General features: G+C 40.1%; 2 protein-coding genes across 4 annotated transcripts; one reads left to right on the top strand and one right to left on the bottom strand.

The window, feature by feature from the left end:
- The first annotated feature begins 1,329 nt into the window (after positions 1 to 1,329).
- zgc:158258 (uncharacterized protein LOC791186 homolog) lies at positions 1,330 to 8,094 on the top strand. Its single transcript, XM_051414642.1, has 4 exons — positions 1,330 to 1,500; positions 5,213 to 5,370; positions 5,634 to 5,829; positions 5,925 to 8,094. Exons 2-4 carry the CDS (start codon positions 5,266 to 5,268, stop codon positions 7,043 to 7,045), a joined length of 1,422 nt encoding a protein of 473 aa, XP_051270602.1. The 5' UTR covers positions 1,330 to 1,500; positions 5,213 to 5,265; the 3' UTR covers positions 7,046 to 8,094.
- Positions 8,095 to 9,370: 1,276 nt separating this feature from the next.
- Positions 9,371 to 16,165, bottom strand: kif17 (kinesin family member 17). 3 transcript variants are annotated; one of them, XM_051414628.1, is made up of 15 exons: positions 15,905 to 16,161; positions 15,563 to 15,808; positions 15,087 to 15,233; positions 14,814 to 14,915; positions 14,349 to 14,538; positions 13,218 to 13,670; positions 12,954 to 13,048; positions 12,650 to 12,851; positions 12,377 to 12,480; positions 12,153 to 12,268; positions 11,595 to 11,823; positions 10,820 to 11,078; positions 10,627 to 10,688; positions 10,419 to 10,539; positions 9,371 to 9,959 (listed from the first exon to the last, which is right to left on the bottom strand). In XM_051414628.1, exons 2-15 carry the CDS (start codon positions 15,791 to 15,793, stop codon positions 9,784 to 9,786), a joined length of 2,487 nt encoding a protein of 828 aa, XP_051270588.1. In that variant the 5' UTR covers positions 15,794 to 15,808; positions 15,905 to 16,161; the 3' UTR covers positions 9,371 to 9,783. The 3 variants fall into 3 exon arrangements, with proteins under 3 accessions (XP_051270588.1, XP_051270589.1, XP_051270590.1); XM_051414629.1 differs by having other exon boundaries at positions 10,627 to 10,685; positions 15,563 to 16,163; XM_051414630.1 differs by having other exon boundaries at positions 9,797 to 9,973; positions 15,563 to 16,165.
- Between the last annotated feature and the right edge of the window lies 1 nt (position 16,166).

Below are 16,166 nucleotides of genomic sequence, written 5' to 3' on the forward strand. Positions count from 1 at the left end.
CTTTCTTAACAGGATTTGTTCACTAGCTATTTGACCGACAGTAGCAGCAACTACAAAGCGGCTGTGTGAAAGATAAGTGTTGCACAAGTGTAATTAATAACTTTAATAACAGCTGTTTTCCATCCATGTGTGCCAGATTCAAGGCCATCGAGTACAAAAGGTTAGATAATCAATCTTAAGTCATTTCTGGGGAGAACAAGCTATTCATTCCCCACTTCGGTTTCTCAGTTGTGAGAATTTGAACTTTAAGGATTGGTTGATAAATTAGTTGATTAGTCAATTACAAAAAAATAATTGGAGAATAATCTGATAACTGATTGTTTTATAATTTTTCGTGCAAAAATGCCAGAACTTTGACTAATCACTAATTGTGACGGCATTTAAGAAACCAAACAATAAAATAATGATCATCAGAGGAATCCATAATAATTATTTGCATCATATTAATTAATAATTATATTAGATTCACGGCTTTAATATTAACATTTTGATGCTTTAATTACATTAAAAGTTGTATTATTATGAAGGTTATTTCAATCTGCAGATGGATATAGGGCTTATTTCTTTGTTCCCAGGGTCCTGTTCTTCAGATTTAGGGGTAGGGAATTGTGGAGCTAATGCATGAGTAATAATTATTATATGTACACACACACACACACACACACACATTATTCAGGTTTTTCCTTTTAATTTCAGTGTAAGACTTTTACTTGTAACAAAGTACTTCTACAGTATCAGTAGCATACTTTTATTTAAGTAAAGCATCCTTAATACAACACTGTCCATTGTCATTTATGTCTCATGCTACAGGCAGTTTACATGTATGAAAACTGAGAACATGTAGTAACAAAGAAACAAAAAACACATAAAAGACATTATATATATTATATATATTATATATTATTTATTTAGTACAGGCTGCTATGGTTTTAATTGCTTTTTGTGAGTGCTGAACTGAAATAAATGTAATGTTTGAACTCCCTGACAGAAGGCAACAAGGCACAGTCTCCTAACAGTGAATGTACATTTAAAAGTAAAATAAGATTAATCATCAACTGTTCTTCTGTCCGCCATCTTCCAAGGAGACTGAAAACAACATCTGAACATCTGTCTACAATTCACACCGACGGCTGTCCTTTAATCGTTTTGTTAACGGACGGAGGGACTTCAACCGGTCAACACGGGTTGCTATAGTAACCAACTAACCGGTAACGTAGCAGCAACGCAGTAACGACTTTCACTTGGGGTCTACTTTTCGAGTAACGAGCCTCGCTGCCGCGGTCAGCGGAGAGAGTCTGTGACACAGAGACAGTGATTAGTGAGATTACTGCAGTTGTGGGCACCATGACAACGAGGGCTCCTCTCTGATTGGCTGAGAGCTTAAAAAGGCACAAAGTCCTTCAGTGCAGGTATCACAGAGCCGCTCACTCACTCACCGACTCTTCTCTTGCACAGGAAGCAGGAGATGGATAACTGAGTAACGCACGCAGATTCACACAGGTACGTTTAACTTTAAAACAAACTTTGTGGCAGTTAAATCTACTTAAGGTTAGTTTGAACAACAATTTATGTTAAGTAGGGTTGTTTAAATCTTGTTTTTCCCTCTAACGTTTAGATATGAAATTAATCTATTGCTCACATTAAGTGTGTTATATCACGTTATGGTAACTTGAACTGTTTCCCGATTAAATCCCCGCTTTTTAAAAATAGTTTTTGTTCTCCAAATTCATATTTGTGTATAAAAGTCATATAGTTAATGTAATTTTCGTGTTGAGCCATCTTTACAGTGCATAGTCAGCTTTTGTTTTATTTGCAGACTAGTTTTAGAATAATCTATATTTTGTAGAGACTATTTGAGGCAGATAATCTTTATTACAAAAGACAGACTAATGTGCTTAAAACTCTGGGGAATCTGAAGGTAGAGGGTTGATAGTGAGGATTAAAATAAACTTGGGAAAAATTATATATATGTATCTATATATAGTAAAAAAAAAAAAAAAAAAACCTTGTTCAGTTGCTTTTTTTATGGCCACAATCTTAAACAACTGCAACTGTTACTGGACCAGAGATTATGTTCCTAGGAGCTTCACTTGGCAGTTACATTTATTGCCTCAGCCTCTGCATTACACAGTTTTATGAAAGCTAAACTCATCCTGTTTCCCGTGGCGGTTGCTCCTGTGTTGATAGGATGTATCTATATGGAGATAACATTATATATGATATGATATATTTTTGTCCTTTCATGTATGCTCTATAGGGGTTAATGGCGTTTCGTTATGACAAGGGAAAAAACCCAAGTCACATTGCCCACTTTAACAGGACAGTCACTGTTAATACTTAACACTTATAGAAGACGCATTTGCTGTTCAAATAACCGTCACTTTTAGGTTTAAAATATATATAGTTTTTGCCTGCAGGCCACAGCAGCTGCTCTTTTCCTTTGCATGTGATCAACCCAGATTGTGTGTGGTTAAAACACAACAAACGTTATCTCAGTGTTTCCACTGTTTCACAGAATCATATCCTGACCTGCATGCAGCGGGACAGATGGGGGCATTTACATATTGGGCTGGTGATAGGGGCTTTAAGATTTTACAGGGATGGGATGACATGGCAAAGCACGAACAGTGAACAGGAGTGCTTTTGTGCCTCTCTTGGCCTATCTAGCAGCCCTTCCCTCTCAGGTGTTGAAACTTATCCAAAAGTGAATTTCTTTTCACCAGGATCAAACAGAGCTGCCTTTATATTAAACTTTGTGCCTTTACTTTAAACTTTATTCTCTAAAATGTGTTTGTTCTGGTAGAAATATTTGCTCAAAGTTGCTGGCAATTTGCAGTAATAGCACCAATAAGATGCTTTTATCCAAAGTGTTTCACGTGGCCAGAATAGTGTGTGAATGTTATCATTGTATTTACATTCTCTCTTTATTTCACCACCTAAAAATTATACAACCAAATAAATAATGTCCCAATACTAGACTGTTACAGTAAGACAACAAACTGGATATCACATAGCTTCCAGGAGATCATTGCTGCTGCCCTCCACTCCCGCTGAAATTGATCCGGTTGAGGAAGATTAGGAGTGGCATGTGTGCTGTAATCTGAGTCACATGCAGTAAGAGGACTAGTTCGATATCTGTCAGAAACACACTAACCAATGATACCCTGTCATTCTCCAAGAGCAAGGCTGTCCAATCATCAGAAAACTGTCGTGCATGTAAAACACACCACAGGGCTACATAGGATGTTACATGTTGAGTTGATATTATGTTGGTCTGCGTATGAGACAGAGCAAATTAAAAATAGCCTATTAATTCAGACATATATGCATCTCAAGGACCATTGCGTTGGTTTTAGCCAATTAACTCCAGCCTATGTATCCTTTACATTACTCTGAACCTACTGTACTAATTAGATAATTTATCACAGTTCACATTTAGTCACCTTTAATTTGTTTTTTCTCAAAAGTTACATTACAGTTGCACAGTATTGCAGCTGCGAGCCGGGATCTTTTTTTTTTAAACTTGTTGCGAGTGTCAACATCTTAGAGCTTAAAAGTCAACTGTGTTCAAGCTAAATGAGACCTAGAACACAAGGCAAATATGACCTTTATGAAAACAATATAGTGTAAATGTACTATTACTTGTTGCTGTACTGCAGCAATTGATGCTTTAGTGTTGAGTGTAGGGGATTAACCATGAATAATTCAATGCATCAATAACAGTAGTTTTCTAAAACTGCCTTTGAGCAAAAGGAAACTTTACTTGATGAAAATCAAAACTTAACAAAAGCTAGTTGACTCTACAGAGGCTGTAAAGGGCTTCGACTTTTTAACACTTTTTATTCACTTGTAAGAGTTTTTGAGTTTGTCTTCGAACATTTTTAAATTCTCCTGTGATACTTTACCCTCAAGCTCCAGCAATGCATACAATACGAACTATTGGACCCATTTGTTCTTCAATGGGGTGATTATGTATGAAGTCTACAGCTGTCATGCTATTGATATTATAAATGAGTTAGGAAGACTCAATATGTTATAATTCTCACACTATCCAACCCTACATGGCCCAACCACAATGTGCACCATCTTGACAGTATAGGGTAATAACATTAAAGTAACCCTAAGGACTTATTTTAATCCTGGGTTCAGGTAACTCAGGGTTACCTTTACATGTTTGACACTGTTTACATTGAAGCTAGTAGTAAAGATGGATCAGTCCGATCTGGAGCTGACCAGTTCCCTGTGGTGCTCATTAGTGCTCACACACACAACATCTCATTTTCCTTCCTCTCCATGGCTGTGTACATTCATTGGAAACAAATGTACAGGTTATTTGACCCCACATATATTGTTAATCAGTGCTTGTGTACATTATTTTGTCATTTATTAATTAATTATATATGAAGCCAAAATCTCAAATTCCCTCTATAGCTGAAATATTGTCCTTCAGCCATAAATCAGATGTGGTCAAAGCTCTAAATTTAGAAATATGGTTGATGCTTTATTGTGACAATTCACACTTTCTGGTCATCTATTTGCACGACACATCCTGAATGATGAGTATCTAGTATATTTTTGATAAAGAATGTCGTACAGACTGCCAGTATCGAGGGTGGAAAATTGTAGGAATCTGGTAATTCCTAAAGTACAAAAACCAGCATATCGGTATAGTCCGGTGTACCTATTACTGTTACTTGTTACTTCAGTCTCTAATTCAGGGCCATGTGTCAAATTTAATTTAAACCCTCTATTTTACTGGTTTTCCAGCAAGTAGGGTTATGTAATTTATCCATTTTTAACATCACATCAGTGTGTTTTCTGCCTACAGGTTCCTCAGTTATCTGTTAACCAGATGTCCTTTTATGCTGATTAGAAATTTCTGCATTAAGGTTAACACTAGGTGACACAAAAGCTATTTTAAGGCAAAAAGATTGCAAGCGAGATTATGCCAAAATATTGCAAGGGGATGCAATAGTACAGTATTTCCAAGAAAATTCCCAATATGGTCAGGGACTCCGTAGACTTCATACTGTACATAAAAGAATGTAAACTAATGGCTGTCTGAAAGAAAGACCACCTATAAACCTATGGAAATGGTGTCCACAGAGACATAAACATTGTCATTGAATCAACCATTATTGTCACTCTGCCATGCTTGTAGATGAACAACTTAAACTGCAATTCTAACTTACCATGTATTCCCTTTTTACAGAGTGAACCACAACAATCTGTGCCACTAACCTCAGATAAAATCAGGGCACTAAGATGCCCAAAAGCGATACCTGGCCAGGTGGCATTGGATTGGAGACGATGACCAGCATGGACAGTGCTGGCAGCTGTGACAGTGTTGTCAGCGCCAATTCTGGCTTTGTAAGTTACTGATCTTCCCCTCTTGAACCTGAGAATAGTATTAGTTCCTCTACAACTCATTATACAAAACAACATGAAATACACAAAACAATGTAGGTAACAGAGAGTAGAAACATAACAGCTAAGTGATGTATCTGGTTTTATAGTTGTGTGTCTAAGTGAAAGGCTTTAAGGCTTTACACACTCTTCTGTAAAAATCACCTTTGGGATATCTCACAGTGGATTTTTTGTCACGAGGAAAGGCCTACTTTTATGTATTACAGAGTGATGATAGTCTGGAGTACCTGTCTGCTGAGGAGAAAGCCTGTCTCATGTTTTTGGAGGAGACTATTGAGTCTTTGGATACTGAGGAGGACAGTGGACTGTCCAATGATGAACCTGACCAACTGCCCAACCCTGGCAACATTGCTAACAAACTGGCTGACCTGTCAGCCTCCATGGGCAAAAACAAGCTCAACAGTAAGTTAATCTCTTGGCAGAGACGCAGAATTAGTTAACCAGTAATACTGAAAGAGAGACGCATTGTGATGAACATGTGCTTGTTTGTCTTTCAGGTTCACAGAAACATGCCTCTAAGGAACCCATGAAGCAAAATGTTGACACCAAACCCATGCAGAGCTACCTGGTCCCTACACCTTTTGTTGTGGCAAGAAGCTCTCCATGTTCTGTACCCATTGCTAAGCAGAGTGTCCCTCCAGACAAAAATCTCAGCTGTCCACCTCAGTTCACGTCTTCAATCAAACAACCTGGTCACAAACACAACCAGAAACCTGTTGCGCCCCAAGTACCTTTAGAGGTTAATGTTGTGATGCTTCCTCCTACTAAATCCAGGGACTGCTCAGTTCGGACAACTGAAGGTCCTTTACATAGAGGTCCTCTGTCCTATGAGGCACTTTTTCATCTGCGGAGGAGTGCCTCCACAAAGAAGACGCCTTTATGTCCCACCATCGATCATACTATAGACTTGGACAAGCAACTTCCTGTAACAGCGGAAGGCCCAAACCTTGGAAATCTTCTAAGATTCGGCAGATCCAACTCAGAGGCTTTCATGTCTAAGACAGGTCCTCCAGTTGTGGCCCCCAAACCCAAAAAGATTCCTGCCAACATATCTATGAAAACACAAAATGAAGCAGCCATAACCTCTGACTCTTCATACGGTGTCAAGCATGCAACAGACCCCCAGGTCGTGAGACTGGAAGCTTTGCAGAAGCTGGGACTCCTGAAAGATCAACAACCAGAAAACGAGACAGTAGCCCCACTGCCTCCCCCGAAATCTCCCTCCTCTCTGGACCCAACCCCAAACAGATTTACAAGAGGTCCATCTAACATTAATCCGTCAAGTAATCCATCGTTTTCTCATTCTCAAGTGCCCTCTGAGCCCAAGAACAGACCTCTGCAGAGCAGTGCCAGTTTCCATCACTACTCCAGACCTGACAAACAGCCTGCGTCTGTATCGCATCCTGCTCAATCCAACGGAGCAAAGGCAGCTGGTCTGGAGCGCTCTGCTACCATGGACAACCACAGAAACGGTGGAAGATGCCCTGAACCACGGTACACCACTGCAGCTCAGCCCCAAAAACCCTCAAACTCAGTCGGATATACTGTGATGGTGGTGCCTGGGATGGGAGCTGATCGAAAAGAAGCACTCAGAAAGCTCGGACTGCTCAAAGACTAAAAACAGATGAACAGCAGAAGTCTGCCTGCGTAAGTGCTCAGAAAGAGTTCAAGAGTACTATCAGCTTAAAGAGAGTTAGAGCATTAAGGGGGAACTTGGCACTTTGGCAAACTGAAGTAGAAGATGATGAAGAAGAGGAAGAATTTAAAAAGGGAAATACCTGCACTTTTAATGTAGGTTGCAGTTAATCACTTACTTGAGGGCCGTTTTTAATTAAAATATTGTTCTTATGTAGGTTTCAACAGTACCTGAAAATGCACCTTACACAGTTTAAACCCCGGAACCTCCTCGTATTTCAGTAAAATGTTAATGTAATGCCATCTAATTAGAATCTCTTGGTGTTTGATATAACAAATTTCAGTAAGATATATAACTTGATAAGGCACAACAGAACAAATCATCAACAGTACTTTAAACATCAGTATATTGTTGAAGTTATAGCCTTCGCTCTTCCATCCCCAAATCAGATGGAGCATTGGTTTTCTGCATACACTCGTATGCACGTACACGTTTATGGCTATAAGAAATTATTTGTAAGAAGCAAAACAAGACACATTTTATATTGGTGGTAACATACTGAAGCCATCCATATTGTGGCTTTCCATTAATCTTGTTCCTTCCCCATCATACTGTACATAAAATGCTGCTCCGCTGTACTTCTACTTAAAGGAAACATTTTAATTTTATAAATCACAGATGTGCCTATAATTGGATTGTTGAGTACATTCTTTGGAGCAATCACTTTATGCTGCTCATAATTATTGTAAAATGAAATTTGGAAGTGTTTTGGGGTGATTTTTCAGAGTTTTCTAACCTTTAGTAGCTACCAGCAGTACATTGTTATTGAGATCTGATGTATAGAAAGCTCACCGATATGTTTCTACTATTTTATACAGTATATATGATTCAGGTGGTTTTAAAGATGTGACAAACAGTCCATGTAACTGCCTTCATTGTCTAAATACTGGAAAAAATCAAATGATAATGTGATTATTTTTACCTTCTCTATTTCCATAAATGCAAGTGAAAATAAAGAAGTCTGCATCTTATTTATAGTGTATTGTATTTTTTTATGTTAGTTTTAATACAGTATTATACTTAACATCAGTCTGTGTAAATAAATAGTCAACACTTTGTTTCTTGAAACTGTTATCACTCCATGTAGACTTTTAAATGTGATTCATTTGAGCTCTTAATTTAAAGTTGTTCTTAATTCAGACAAATATATACACACAATGGTAAATACATATATGCACACTCTTGTATCTGGGGTCCGTCTAGCAGCAAAGTCAATTTAATTCAGTCCAACCTTCTTCCCTGTAACCTGCACAGTGACTTTACATCTCTGCTCCATCCAACACTCCACTCACAGAATAGACTATCAGTCGTACTGCTCATCTTACACGGCACTCGAGCAATGAGAAAGCCTGCTCAGCTGTTCTTCCATTATCCGATTATCTTGAGCCCCACCTGTGTGTGAACTCAGCAGACCGGTGTTTTCCTTTCTGTGTTTTCTTGCTATCACTTGCATGTAAAGACTAATTCCTGCCACTGACTTACGTGAACTGCTAGTCATTTGTTATGAAACCGCCTTGAAGCCATTAACTAAGTGTGTGGTTGATTATTACAGGAGACAATTACAGTGGCTTTCCTGTAGTGTAATCTCTCAGTAAGGCGTGGGGCTCACCTAATGTGCCAGTATCTGTGTCTAGTGTGTCTGCGCACAGGCAAATAAAGGGTGTCAAATTTTGAAACTGACACGGCTCTCTGCCGGTCAAGTAATATCAAACAATGGATGAATAAATCAGGCCATAGCCAAAGATAGAAATATGATACTCAGACGGAGAAGTTGAGTTTATCAGTAAAGATAAAAACAGGCAAAAAACAGAAGATGCATTTTGTGTATCTGCTATAACTCCTCTACTAGAGATACAGACTCCATCACAGGATTATTCTGAATAATTGATTGAAATAAATCTATGCAACCATTTGATATCTGCATCAAAATGATTTTTTTTATGATTCACAGACTGTCAAGCATTAATTAAAAAGGTTCTCTCATCCCTATAAAGCTTAAGTAAAGTCACATCAAAATCCACAATGCTGACCCCAGAGGTCATACGTAACATGAGACAACCGTCTACTACCTGTCAACACTGCTGCCATGGCAACAGCCCCCCTGACCCACTTGTGAGTCATCCATTTTCTGTGACACAGAAACAAACTGGTCTGACTAGTTGACTGGGATCTTATTTCTTATTACTGTTCATAACACGGTACAGAAAGCTATTTAAAACTTGGCTTGTTAAAATGAATTTAGCCATAAAGTGGATAAATAATTTTATTTGAGCCATTCAGCAGAAACTGTAGAATTTTAACTGTTAGGTTAAAAATTCTGGTTTACAATCAGCAGCAGTAAAATACATGAGACGTTAAATATTACAGTAGCTTTGAGTCTCACAGTGCACGAATCACAGGTTTTTAGGTACAGTGCAAGAATACAAGGATAGTAGCATACTGTAGGTAGCATTTTGTTCAACATGAGCATTAAAAATGTGATTTAAAACACACTAACTGACTTATAACGTCCACAATAAGAGCGGACTGTATACATTTCTGGTTAGCAGTGGTTATAAAAATTCAGTATTTACTATATACTGTATGTGATCAATAACAGTGTATAAAACATTTGAAGTCACAGGCAGGTGACACTGAGATCTGTTACATTTAAAGTCTTTTCAAATCGCCTCATTGTGGATTTGAGACTTGCTTTTTTTGCGCTTCACCTTACCATTGGAGACCGGGACATCCAACGACTCCAGGCGGAAGGGCCGTGAGCTGATGGGTGGGTTCATGGTAGGACCGCTCACAGTGAGGTGGGCCGCCCCGTTAACCAAGGGTGGAGAGTGGATGGCTGGAAGAGGAAAGCTCCATCAGACGAGTAAATGTAAATTGACATTGTTAGTATTTTGTGTGAAAGTGAAATCTTTCTTTGTGAATATGGATGCTGGACTATCATTGACCTTTTTTTTGTGTGTGTGTTTTTTTTAAAACGACATAATCTTTTTATATAGATTAAAGATATAGATATATCAACTGTTCAGTGTGTCTTTTTTTTTAAAAAAACTTAAACTTTCTAAACTTTCTCCAGTTGAAACCTCATTACTTTTGTCACATTGTTAAATTTTTTATGATAGTAGCTTGATTGACTTCTCCGCCTCAAAGAACAGACACTTCAGAATCTAAAGTAAAGACCAGAAACATACTAAATGATGACAACCTGCAGATGTACCACTATGAGGATGAAGAGACATCATTAGAGCCTATTAGCTATTAATAGTGCTCTCTAGAGATCTGCAGGTCTTAGTCTCACCGTGTCCCTTGGTAGCTTCACGTCCCAGCAGTTGGTTCGCTCTCTTTGGCTTGAAGTAGCTGCTGGCGATGTTCTCACTGTCACTACGATCAAGCATTTCCTTGTACCTGTCCCCTTCCACCTGCCAAAAGCACACAGGGATAAGGCTCTCAGTGTTTCAATGTATGTGTCTAGAAGATACGTAGAAACATGAACACATAAAACCCACTATGAATGGCTCTCCAGCGTCAGCAGCTGAAGCTCTGCGAGTTGCAAGTCTTGGAGCCACTGCTATGAGAGAGAAAGAGAGTGAGACAGTATTAATGAATAGGACTTACAGTCTCGAAAGCTACATCGTTAATAAAAACTGATAAGCTTTTACTGTAAGCCTATTTTCTATATGCCCTCTTCACACGTTGCACCTGAAGGCAGCGTTGTTTTCTGCACCATCACATCCGGCAGCCTCCAGGTGGCGCTGTCCTCGTCCCAGACAGCTTCCTTCTTCAAGCGGTCCAGGTTGCTGTAGTTGCAGTCACGGCGCACCAGGGGCACCATGCGCTCCAGCAGGCTGTGCAGTAACTGACCCTCCCTCTCCAGCCGCCGGATTGTTGCCAGGTAGTCATTCCTCTCCACCTCGAACTCTGCCTGCAGGTCACGGATCTCCAGTTTGGCTGCTTTCAGCTGTCACAACAGGTGGATGCGGTTTTATGGTTGAATGCAGAACACATGATTCAGCACTGAAAGCATAGAGACTCGGAGGGATCATTTTGTGCTAACCTTGTAAGATTCTTGGTGCTAAGTAAACACTCATTTATGTGGTATTTTGTACTGAACAGTCTGAACTCAGGCGGTTTTGATGTGCATAAAATAGGTTTTACTCTCCAAATCAGAGAATCCAGGAAGGAGACAGGAGTTAATGAAAGAAAAAAGGTTTTCACTTCTATGTCTACTAATAACAGGAGCAAATCACTGACAATTTTGGGCCTGTTTGGACTGAATCAAATCATCATTGAGTATACTTCCAGTCATTATCGTGTTTTTCCTGTCGATGTATTTGAATATTTTCAGAGCAGTGAAGATATTTTAGAGTGGACCAATTACATCAGAAAGATATTGCTTCAACATATTCCTTTGTTGTCACTGGCCAGATCCATTTTTGCTCCGAATCTTCTTGTACTGAATGAACCTTTGACCCACCTTTCCCTGGACCTTGACCAACAACTGGCTTTTGGCATGGACCTCTTCCTGGATGGAGTTGTAGACATTCAACAGCACATTTTCACTCTCCTCGCTGTTCTCTGACAGAGCACGGATTAGATGGACTTTTCTCTGGTCAGCGAGGTTCTTCCTCTGCCAGTGTCTCTGCTGTAACTCTTTGTTCCTGGCCTGCTCTCCTCCCACCACTTCCTGTTCCAGCTGCTGCAGTCTGGGGATGGAGAGATGGATGAATAGGAACGCTGCATAGAGATCACAAAGTACATAACAACAAGCACTTGAGCGGCATATTGCCCCATCAAAATGATTATATCAAACATAATCTGCTACATTAATTAAATAATAATCTAAATAATGCATTAATAGGCAAATATTCCTTTGTCAGCATACCTGCATTGTCATAACCTACATGCAGTACTAATATACAGTATGAATTATGCAAATATTATACAATAGTCATTTCAATAAATTAAATTGTTATTGTGAAGCACAAGCAGTGGTTGATGGATGGTTCTGTTTGTCAAATGTTTGCCCACAAACCTTTCCAGGACGTGTTGCTGGTCCAGAGGCCCTTCAGTGTTGATGCCAGGTGAGTCTACAAGTCCGTCTCCATCTGGACCTATTTGGACACCAACTGCTGCGCAGGGTACAGCTGCCTGGCTCACCAACATGAGGAAATAATACAAAGTAAGTTTCTAACAACGCTTCATGCCAGCAAATGTGACATGTTTTGAATGATTTAATGGTTAACGGTGGAAGAGTACCTTGGTCAGAGAAGTGTCTCCAGCTGTACTGTGGCACATGGGATCAGTGTTATGGCAGACCTCTTCCTCAGCAACCTTTGTCATACAGCTAGAGCTCACTGATGCTAGGAGGCAAAACAATACAAAGTCAGTACACAGGGAGTGGACACAATAACAAGAACCTTTGATAAACACACAGTCTGATACAACAAATGTTCAGTTTTGTTCAGACTTGTCAGAAATGTTGATTTTAACACAATGACAAGCACCGAAACCAGTTTATTAACAACTTACAAGGTTCTTTGTTGTGGACAGAAGATTTTCCGTAACCATTCTTTAGGACAGAGCTCCCCCTGCTGGTTCGGGCCTTTTCCAGATTAGACAGCTTGGATTCATAGGAGGAACACAGGGCAGCAATGTCCTCCTGCAGCTTTGCTTTGGATTCCTGCTCTGCATTGTACTCAGCTTGCAACTTGGCCAGCCTCTCTTCATACTCCTGTGGAGGGAGCAGAATACGGACTCATAAATCACCTGGTTCTTATATAATGCATGGGGAGAAGCGAGGTGATATATTGGTGTGGGAACATCCTGTAGTTGCCTCTTTAATCTTATCCTTCTCTGCTTCTGTGGTGCTGGACTGTGGCCTTGAAAGAACAGCAGGGGATGCTTCAAACAACTGACCAGCCAGCAGAGCTGCATGATAAATAAAAGCAAACATGTGAGTTTTTCTTTTTTAGCAAGACAGGTAAAAATCATTAAACAAAGAAGCAAATGCAAATGAAATATATCTCAATAGCTACATTTAAATCCTCTTCAAATAAAAAGATGTTGTGTCCTTATATCAACAGAATATATAATTTACATGCAAGGTCAGCAGTGCCCAGCTGGCCTGAGACGAGGGCCCGCAACTTCTTGATCTCCTCCTGATACTCTCGGAGCAGAGCATCCTTGGGGTCCTCGTTGATACGAGGCCTGTTCTGGATGCTCTTGGCCCGGTTGGCATAGCGAAGCGTGCTCAGGCTTTCCTCGTAGTTGTTGTCCGCAGGGGAGAGACAGGCGATCATCAACGTGCGCGTGTTTCCTCCCAGGGAGTCCTGCAGCAGTCTGGTCAGCTTGGAGTCACGGTAGGGGATGTACTTGGAGCGTCCGTCCACCAGGGCAGAGATGACGTTCCCCAGGGCCGAGAGGGAGAGGTTGATCTTGGTGGCCTCGCGGAGCCGCTCGCCGGTGGCTCCGGTTTTAGACTGGCGCTCACTTCCTGCCAGGTCAACAAGGTTGAGTTTCCCTGCTCGTAGATGATCCTGGCCGGCTGCATCTGAGAATTTGGAGTGACAAAAGGGAATGTAGAGAGAATACAACTTTAAAGTTTGTCTGTTCCTTTAAGCTAAATAGCTACTGGCAATGCCCCTTGTATTTCTATTATAGGTCTATTATTAATGTATTTTAGCTTGTTGATAGTTTCAATGCAGAGGCAGCTGGTCAGGTTTATTATTCACTAGTTCTCTGTGCAATATTCCTGTTGTGTTTTTTTTTTATACTTTTAGCCAGAATTTTTGATTCTCACACAGATTTTATTTATTTTGTTTTTCTATTTCTTAATAATTTTATATCTAATTAGAATTGCCATCGTCTCACAATAAAGCACTTTGGTTTTGTTTGTTAATATGCTCCATAAATAAAAAGGACCTGACTTGACTATTAAATTGTTTAGCTGTGTTTTTTTTCTTATTCTGTGTATAACTGACCATCGTTTTTGCACCAAACATTTAAAATAATACAAGGAAAGATCAATGACACACTAAAGCGTAACAGCTTGTTGATGTCAGAAGGCGTAACTGTTCTTTAACATCAAGCTGCTGGCGACGTTATGGAGATGTAATAGCATCACAAAGCTCCTAGAAGCACAGGTTTAAAGATAAAAATGCCTTTATCAGACATTAAACAGATATGTTTCAGCAGGTTACAGGTATTGTGTCACTGTGTGTGTGTTCACCTGTGCTGCAGATCTCCAGATGGATGCTGAAGATGGAGTGTGAGCGGGAGGAGTCTTTGTTCATCAGTGTGTAGCCCACTGCCCGGTTCTTCCAGCCTTGCTCTATGATTCTCTCGCACTCCCCCACACTGTGCACAGTGTGCATGGAGAGGTCCCGCACATACACCCCACGCTCTGGATGCTCTTTCAGCTAAGCATTCATCAGCCACACATAAAGCACATTAAATCCAAATCTGTCACTTGTTCAAACACCTTGACCTTCAAGGAAACATGTAACCACTGTGCTTTTTAGTCACCGTGGGAACTTGGCACAGTATTAGTACGAAACAAAACTGGCACAGGATTGTGCTGACTGTAAGAGAATAGTCTGAGAAACTGGTTTCATAATGACTGTACAATAATCCTTTTGGTTCTCTTATGCCACACAATATAGTCCGATTTGTTTATTAAAATAACAGTGCTCACCTCCAATCTCTGTTTGGTGTCACTTCCCAAAAGGTCTCTGATTTCTTCATTGTAAATCTCCAAGTAGGAGGCCCGCACCAGGAATTTTGTATTTTCTGCACACTAGCTTGCAAACAAAATCACATACACACACTCACACACAATTATTCTCTTTGAGAATACAAAGCTAAGATAAGAGACTAGAAAAGATAAAATGTATAGTTACACACTGATTTCATGCAATTGTTTTTTTTGCATAAGACCAATATGTTAACAACAGTTACCCTAACTGACCTGAATACTCTCAAAGATGTGCTCAAAGGCTCGTGGAATGACCCCCCTCTGGGCCGCAGGCTCGGACACTCCCTGCATGGTGAAAGACTTCCCACTTCCGGTCTGTCCATAGGCAAAAATTGTGCCATTGTATCCCTCAGTGACACCCTGTAAAAAAAAAAATATAAATAAACAAATGTGGCACGTGTGACCTTTTGCATGAGGCACCCTGCTGACCTTTCTGAGTAACTGACAGCAGACTGTTAAGTAAATAATGAGGTCTGCAGTCATTAGCAATAAGATATAGTCTACTGTTGTTAGACTGGGGGGGGGTGTCCAGTGACCTGTGTGTTACTTATATAATGCCTGGATCTCCATACTGTTGCTGTGCATTGGCAAATTAGGTTTAAACATCATGATCTTGGCGGATACTGGGACTGTGGGAAGAAAAAAAAAAAAAAAAAAACACACAATCTAAAATGGTTCCTGGAGCTTACCTCAACCAGAGGATAGGCAATCTCATTGTACATCTGCTCAGTGGTTTGATCAATGAAGTAGGTCCCATCAAAGGTGAACTGTTTGGGTGGCTCGTCCGCTGCTCCGGGCTTCTCTATGAAGCACTGGCACCGGTGCAGGTCCATGAACATCACCATCTTAGAGCAGAGAGCCTTCTCCCTTTCATTCAGGGGCCTGCACCTGACCACCACCTTCACAGACTCAGAGCCCATGTCTCTACATTCACTCTAACACAGATAACACATAGAAGAGAGGAATAATGTCCAGTTCTGCTTTATAAATAACGTTACATGTCTACAGAACCTGGATATGAGCAGCTTTACCCGGCTGACTGACAGCTCACATCCTGGTTACAGTCCACTGAGAGGAGGTGACCAGAGAATATCAAACAGCAGGTGATAAAATACTCAAAAAGAACATTTAAAAATAAATAAATAACAACAACAACAAAAAAAACTAAAATATAACTAAACTAAATATAACTAAAAACGTTGGTAAGTCTTCGTCAGGTCGGCTGTCGTCCTGCTGCTCCTCTCACGGCGGTTTTCATGTTGCCTAGCAACCACAAACAATCGTTGAGGGACG

Source organism: Dicentrarchus labrax, unplaced genomic scaffold, assembly GCF_905237075.1.
Source record: "Dicentrarchus labrax unplaced genomic scaffold, dlabrax2021, whole genome shotgun sequence".
Taxonomy (NCBI): domain Eukaryota; kingdom Metazoa; phylum Chordata; class Actinopteri; family Moronidae; genus Dicentrarchus; species Dicentrarchus labrax.

What these genes read in the sequence shown, in the direction of transcription:
- zgc:158258 (XM_051414642.1), top strand. Translation starts at nt 5,266, where the DNA reads ATGCCCAAAAGCGATACCTGGCCAGGTGGCATTGGATTGGAGACGATG. An exon ending in TCAGCGCCAATTCTGGCTTT is followed by an intron (nt 5,371 to 5,633) that starts GTAAGTTACTGA and finishes TATGTATTACAG; the next exon opens with AGTGATGATAGTCTGGAGTA. An exon ending in GGGCAAAAACAAGCTCAACA is followed by an intron (nt 5,830 to 5,924) that starts GTAAGTTAATCT and finishes TTTGTCTTTCAG; the next exon opens with GTTCACAGAAACATGCCTCT.
- kif17 (XM_051414628.1), bottom strand. Translation starts at nt 15,793, where the DNA reads ATGGGCTCTGAGTCTGTGAAGGTGGTGGTCAGGTGCAGGCCCCTGAAT. An exon ending in AGAAGGATAAGATTAAAGAG is followed by an intron (nt 12,852 to 12,953) that starts GCAACTACAGGA and finishes CTCCCTCCACAG; the next exon opens with GAGTATGAAGAGAGGCTGGC. An exon ending in TGAAGCTACCAAGGGACACG is followed by an intron (nt 9,960 to 10,418) that starts GTGAGACTAAGA and finishes TTCCTCTTCCAG; the next exon opens with CCATCCACTCTCCACCCTTG.